Raw genomic sequence first — 7,181 nt, 5'->3', positions numbered from 1 at the left:
AGGAAGATGGGGCAACCTATTTCCATAGAGATACCACCTCGGAAACCCAAGGAGGGGTAGCCATAAGTCAGAACTGACTCACGGAAGTGAGGTTTTTTAAAAAACACATTGCCATTGTTGTTATATGCCGGTGAGGCAGACCCCGCTCATAGCGACCACTCCTTGGGTTTCTGAGGCAGAATCACTACGGAGGTAGATTATCCAGTGTTCCTTCCAAGGCGTGGCTAGTGGATTTGAACTTCCAGCCTTCTGGTTAGCAATCAAGTGCCTTTGGCACTATGCCACCATAATATTTCATAAATGCTTTTTAAATGGCCAAATGAATACATCTTACATTAGAAAGTATCTGTGTTTGTTGAAACATGTCAACAGGAAATAATATGGATTTTAATTTCATTTCTGTAGGATATGATCATCATGGCAGCTACATTGCTGATTCTTTTTGGGGCCATAGATGTATTGCAAGCAGACCTACTTCCTGATAAAAAATGTAAGAGGCTTTGATTCAATTCAAGATTGTCTTTTTTTCTCCATATATATATATATATATATATATATGTGTGTGTGTGTGTGTGTGTGTGTGTATATATATATAAAGAAGCCAAAGATTATTAGTGCTTACCACGGGTAGGAGGGAGGGGAAAGGGGAAGCTTTTGTTTGCAGGGCAAACAAACATGCTAATGGCAGTGGAATATGGAAAAGGACAGCAATAATGGCACAACATGAAAAATGTCATCAATATCCCTGAGATGTAAACGTGGAAGTTGTTACGTTGGTGAATGTCTTGGTGTGTATGTTTCCATCACGATAAATTTAATAAAAGATGAAAATTATATAAAAAAGGATAGCTTTATTTTCTCCTAAATAAACACAAAATTAAGAAATGGCACAGAGGTTAAGGCTGTTAACCAGAAGATTGGCAGTTCAAACCCACCAGCTGCTCTGCGAGAGGAAAATGAGACGATTTACTTCCCTACAGATTTACAGCCTTGGAAACCCTGTAGGTTGCTATGAGTCGGAATCAGGTCGATGGCAGTGAGTTTTATGTAGATTTTTAAAGGGATAGAATATTCTTATCAGAATAAAAACTCTGTGAAAATGCTATAATTTAAGAAAGTAAATTTGATTGAAAATTAATGTTTATGCTAAGTGGAAATCATATTCCAGGTGTGAGTGTGTAAGCACTATGGAATGAACCAGAGCTAATGGCCACATTTAGAAGGTCTATGCATGCAAGAGAATGGTTAGAAGATCTTAGGACCAAAGAATAAGTAATTTCCATAATATTTTGTTCAGAAACATGTTGATCTATGATTTTCGTGTGAAGACAGAGTTTAAGAAGAGAAAGCTGTCATATAGTCCTTATCTAGTGCCATCTAACAGATGGTACTAGATATCTGCACTGTCTGATGCTATATAGCTACATGTACTTCAGAAATGGCTAGTGTGACTTAGGTAATGAATATTTGATTTTATCTTAATTAATTTAAGTTAAAAAAGCTGTGTGTGGCCAGTGGCTACCATACTGAACAGTGCAATATGGAAAAGCTCTAGAAGGCATTTTGTGGCAAGTGTGATGCAGAATCATGGGAGGCTGGGAAGACTACTGAAGGTCACAGGTGAAATTACGACAACTTAATAAGTGAATATAGAGGATTTTGAAATTGTGTGTGCAACACTGTTCTAATTTTATTAAAAAAAAGATACATTAATGTATGCCTAGAAAAAAAAGAAATGGAATATATCACATGCTAATGCCATTTTGAGTAGGTCTCTGGGTGATGCAAATTGTTTGCATTTAAGTCCTAACTGAGGAACACTGGTGGCACAGTGCTTGAGTACTCAGCTGCTAACTGTAAGGTTGGTGGTTTGAATCTACCAACCACTCCATGGGAACGAGATGAGGCAGTCTGCTTCCATAACCAGTATAGCCTTGGAAACCCTATGGGGACAGTTCTACTCTGTCCTATAGGGTTGATGTGAGTCAGAATCAAGTTGGTGGCAACTGGTAATCACTAACCTAAAGGTTAGCAACTCAAAACTATCCAGCAGGGTCATGGAAGAAAGGTCTGGTGATGTGCTTCTGTAAGAAAGGAACTCAGTCCTACTCTGCAACACATGGGAATTGGTGCCAACTTGACAGCAAGAAGTTGGTGGTATCCATTTTGTTTTAATGACATTCTTAGTGGTAGGACTGTAATTTTTACTCTTCTTTTTGCCATCTGTACATTTGGTACAATGAACAGACAATGACTTTGCAATTCAAAAGAAAGCCTTTATTTTAAAAGCAAAGTTAGAAAGGATTCATTAAGAAAGATAAAAATGAAAACAAAAAACACCTTTCTATAAACGTCTTAGTAATTTTTCTCATACACTCTTTGGATTGTGAATCATAAATAAAAATAAATACATTGCTAATAAGCACAAATCCAACTACCATATATAAGTATATTTAATGGAAACAAGAGTTTCACGAAGCAGTTCTTATTCTTACTATGTTTGACGTACTTTGGTATTGTCTATTCTGTTCTCTGTCATTAAAAAAAAATTGCTGCTCACAAAACAAATGATCATAATGTGTTAGTAAATAATGACTCAGTTTTAAAAGTGCTGTCATAATGACAAATGATAGAGGAAAGTGCTTGTATTTCAATTAAGAATGTATAAATGAGATGTTGCAGATAAACCCCTGGATAAAGTTAAAAAAAATGGGTATAAAAACAATTTTAACTAATCTCTTCTAAAAATTATTTCAGTATTATACATTTTTATGTTGTTGTTGCTATTTGGTGCTCCAAGTGGATTTCCATTCATAGCAATGCCATGTGACAGAATAGAACTGCCCCATAGGGTTTGCTACGTTGGATAAGAGTTGAAATTGATTGGACAGCAATGAAGCCAGTTTGGTTTGGGTTTAATCTCTTATGAGAGCAGATTGCCAGATCTTTCACTTATGGAGCTACTTCTTTTTGTTGTTATGTGCCATAGAGTCGGACCCAACTCATAACGACTCCTCCTCAGGTTTCTGAGGCAGTATTGCTACGGAAGTAGATTGCCCAACCTTCCTTGCGAGGAGCGGCTGGTGGGTTTGAACCACCAGCCTTCTGGTTAGCAGTCAAGTGCTTTCGGTACTACTCTACCAGAGCTCCTAGGTGGGTTCAAACCAGCAATCTTTCGGATAGCAGCAGAGTACTTAACCTACATTCTAATCAACCAAGAAATCCAAACTTGTTACTATCAAGTTGATTCTGACTCGTAATGACCCTACAGGACAGAGTAGAACAGCCCAGTAGGGTTTCCAAGACTGGAGTCTTTACAGAAACAGACTGCCACATCTTCTCCTATGGACTGGCTGGTGAGTTTGAAAAGCCAACCTTTCAGTTAGTAGCCCAGAGCTTACCCAGTGTGCCACCAGAGCTCCTTTACTTCTAATAGTCATAATAAAATACTATACTACACAATATTTTTCAAGTCCTACTTATGTACAATTGATTATTATGTTCCTTCCTCTTTAATCAACAGTTTTACTTCTTCCACCTGTTAATTTCACCATTAAGATAACTGGTTTAGCTCAAGTTCTTTTACTCTGGGAGCCAAACCCTCATCAAGAGCAAAGGAATGTTAACCTTGGATATGCCGTGAGAATAAATGCACCGCAAGAAGATGATGTAAGTCATTTATTCTGTTTATTCTGATGACAATCCTTATTTGTAGATCCTTATGTCGAATGCATTTTCATTATCAAATAAAATTTTACACTGTTGTTGAAAAAAAAAAAAAAAAGAAAGAAACTACCCAAGGGCTTTTGTTTTGTTCGCTTTAGGCAGGGTCTCTCTTGAAATGGCTGTGAACTGCTACAGACTAGTGCCAGGTATAGTGTTTAGCATTAACCAGCACAGAACTTTTTAACTTTGGGACAAGTCTGTCACCCACAAAAGAAAACTTACTTTAGGTTCAGTGGATTAGATCTTGGTTTTATGTTTCCTCTAAAGTTGAGAAAAGAATGGACTGTAACAGCCAAGTATGGGAAAAGGGCAGGGTACCACATAAGAGAGACCTGGTTTGAATCCTAGTTCAGCCACTTCCTCCCTTTGTGACCTTGACAGTCACTTCTCAACACCTCAGACTTACTGTAGGTTCTTGTTAAAACTTCCAGTACAGTAGTAGCTCCCAATGTAGTAGGTGCTTAATAAAGTTTTAAAAAAGAAGTGATTATTAATATTAGCTATTCTTTAGTCAATATGAAATTCTAGAGAATCATCTGTCAAAGAGATACCACTAGTCTACTGGGAGTAGTCAAAGGGACCTTGAATCTTAAATGTAATATTTTGTTTGTTTCTATAAGAAGAATATATTTCTGTAGCATTAAAGACAAAAACCAAACCCACTGCTGCAGAGTCCTATCTGACTCATAGTGACCCCTCCTTGGGTTTCCAAGGTGGTATCACCGTGGAAGTAGATTGCCCAACCTTCCCTCTAAGGAGTGCCTGGTGGGTTTGAACCGCCAGACTTCTGGTTAGCAGTCAAATGCCTGAGGCACTATGCAACCAGAGCTCCTCCTGTAGTATTAAAGGAAGTAATTATCCTAATATTATCAACCTGTTGTTGTCAGGTTGTTTTGACTCATGGTGACTCTGTGTGTATCAGAGTAGCACTGTGCTCCATAAGGGTTTGCAGTGGCTAACTTTTTGGAAGTAGATTGCCAGGCCTTTTTTCTAAGGTGCCTCTGGTAGACTCAACCCTTCAAACTTTTGGTTAGTAGCCAAACACCTTAACTCTTTGCACCACCCAGGGATTCCACAATGTTATTCTAATGGTTTTATTTTTAATTTTGTCTAGCAAAACGTTTTCACTGCATTTCATTTGTGTCCTTTAAAGAGTGGAAGAAAATGTGTATGTGATTAAAATAGTCTCAACAAGGCTGTTCCCCTTCTATGTTTCATGACTTGTGGGTTTTATTTTTAGTATGAAACCAAGGACACTAAAAGCCAATGTGTAACGATCCTTCATAAGGGCTTTTCAGCAAGTGTGCAGACCATTTTCTGGAACAAACACTCACTCCCTGCCAGCAGCTGGGTTTCTGCAGAACTGAAAGAACCACCAGGTAAGATAGGCCTCTGAAAGTCATTTTATATTTTGGATTTTGTACATATGGGAAATTGGTAACACCTCCTTTTTCTTTCTGCTAATTTCTGTCAAGTATTCTTTCATATGGTCAATATCCCGTCTTATTTATCTAGTGCTGTTATAACAGAACTACTCTAAGTGGGTGGCTTTAAGAAACACAAGTTTTCTCATGGTTTCAGAGGCTAGAAGTCTGAATTCAGTGTGCTGGCCGGGGGGAAAGCTTTCTCTTTGTGGGCTCTAGAGGAAGGTCTTTGTTCCTTGGTGATCTTCATCTACCTTATCATCTATCTTCTACCTGTTTTTTTTTTTTTTATGATTTTTTTTTGAACATTATATTTATTTTGTTGTTGTTACTGAGGATATACACAACATGTACTGTTTAGGGTTATTGATTATATTCTAGTTGCACAACCATTCTCATCCTCCTTCTCTGAGGTTTTCCTTGCTCATTAGCATATGTTCACAGCTCCCTAAATTTCCTTTCTAACCTTTTGAGTTTCTGTTGTCACTTTCATCCCACACAGGTAATTCTCAAAAGAGCATATTGCTCAAGGCAGTTTTTTTTTTTTTTTTTTTTTTTTTTGACTAATTAAGCTAAACTATTATTTGGTTTTAAGGTAATTTCAGTGGATATCTTTGGTTTAGGGTTTAAAGATTATCTCAGAGCAATACTTTCGAGGGTTTGCCCAACCTTCATGGCTCCAGGAAGTCTGGAGTTCATAAGAATTTGAAATTCTCTTCTATATTTTCCTATTCAGTAATGGTAGCTTGGGCATCATCCACTTATGGTCTCGTGGCAAAGGAGACAGTTGTTCATGGAAGCAACTACCTACACATTTTATATCCTCTTCCTGTTGCCAACTCTCCTTCCTCCTCTTTTGCTCAAAGTTAATAAATGAAAATAGAGACCAATTACTGTGCCTTGGAAGTCTTCCTAATCTGCTCTTTTAAAACTCAAGAAAATGACTTAAAGTCTTCCAATAAGATAGCAGAACAGGCAGACAAGCTACATAGACCCTCTTCAACAAAGAAAAGAGAAACCAATTGACAGAGAGGCAGAAGATAAACCTGAAGCCCTGAGATTTGAAAGGAAGTATACAGAAGTGGATTAGTCACCAACTAGTGGAAAAACCTGAATGAAAACGGTAGTACAGAGATGGTCAGAGCTGCAGACTGCCAGCCACTTTGATGGGACTAAGAACCTGAATATTGCCAAGTGGTATTAGGACCTGAGAATTGACCTAAAGATCAGCCCTGGTCACCAAGGGCCTAAAGGACAACTGTGCTGGTGGCCTATGACTAGGAAGGGAAACAACGAGGAGGGAGATAACCTGAAGTGTGGACTTTTGGCTGCCTGGAGGGCACAGCCATTTTGATTGTTTGCAAGTGGTGGCCATTTTGGATATTTAAAGTGACTGAGGATGTAGCCATTTTGAATATTTAAAGGAGTAACCATCTTGGATATTTAAAGTAACAGCATTCTCATTTGGATTCTAGGGACCTAAGAATAGGCTCTATTTGACAACAATGGCAGGGACATATGGGAGGCTGGCAATGGGAAAGGAGACAAGTGGTGAGTGTATAAGTGCTGCCAACTAGTGAATAGAGGAGCGCAGTACCTGCTTATGTAGATAACATCCCAACAAAACAAGAAAACAAAAGTCGTGGACAAGTCACTCCAACATACAATCACCAATTAAATATAAACACAAAAACATCACAATGTCTCGGAGATAACAGAGCATCACTGTCCACACAGAGAAGCAAGATAAAGCAGGAGAAACAAGGGAGCAGGATAGAGGCCCAAAACACAACCTTGAGGAAGAAGCAGCATTGGAACTCCCTGGTAAGGAATTCAGAAGAATTATATTTAGGTACCTTCAATGGATTGAGAGACCAATCAAGGAAAACACTGATAAAATTGAGGAAAGCACAGAGAAAACTCTAGAACAATTTTAAAAACAATACAAGAACAAAATGACAAAATAAATGAAAAATTAGAAATGATACAAAATCTACAGATAGAAATCCAGAAGATTAATACTAAATTTTC

The 7,181-nt window shown here is 37.9% G+C and overlaps 1 protein-coding gene across 1 annotated transcript in view; it reads left to right on the top strand.

Annotated features, from left to right (window-relative positions):
• Positions 1-408: 408 nt before the first annotated feature.
• The window catches only part of IL5RA (interleukin 5 receptor subunit alpha), a 42,988-nt gene continuing 36,215 nt past the window's right edge, over positions 409-7,181 (top strand). The window contains exons 1-3 of the mRNA XM_007949169.1: positions 409-490; positions 3,524-3,669; positions 4,967-5,105. Of these exons, the coding sequence (XP_007947360.1) occupies positions 409-490; positions 3,524-3,669; positions 4,967-5,105 (367 nt within the window). The remainder of the gene's footprint in view (positions 491-3,523; positions 3,670-4,966; positions 5,106-7,181) is intronic.

The sequence above is a fragment of the Orycteropus afer genome, unplaced genomic scaffold (assembly GCF_000298275.1).
Source record: "Orycteropus afer afer isolate SDZICR_OR568_19922 unplaced genomic scaffold, OryAfe1.0 scaffold00241, whole genome shotgun sequence".
NCBI lineage: Eukaryota > Metazoa > Chordata > Mammalia > Tubulidentata > Orycteropodidae > Orycteropus > Orycteropus afer.
This window is presented reverse-complemented; position numbering and strand designations above follow the sequence as displayed.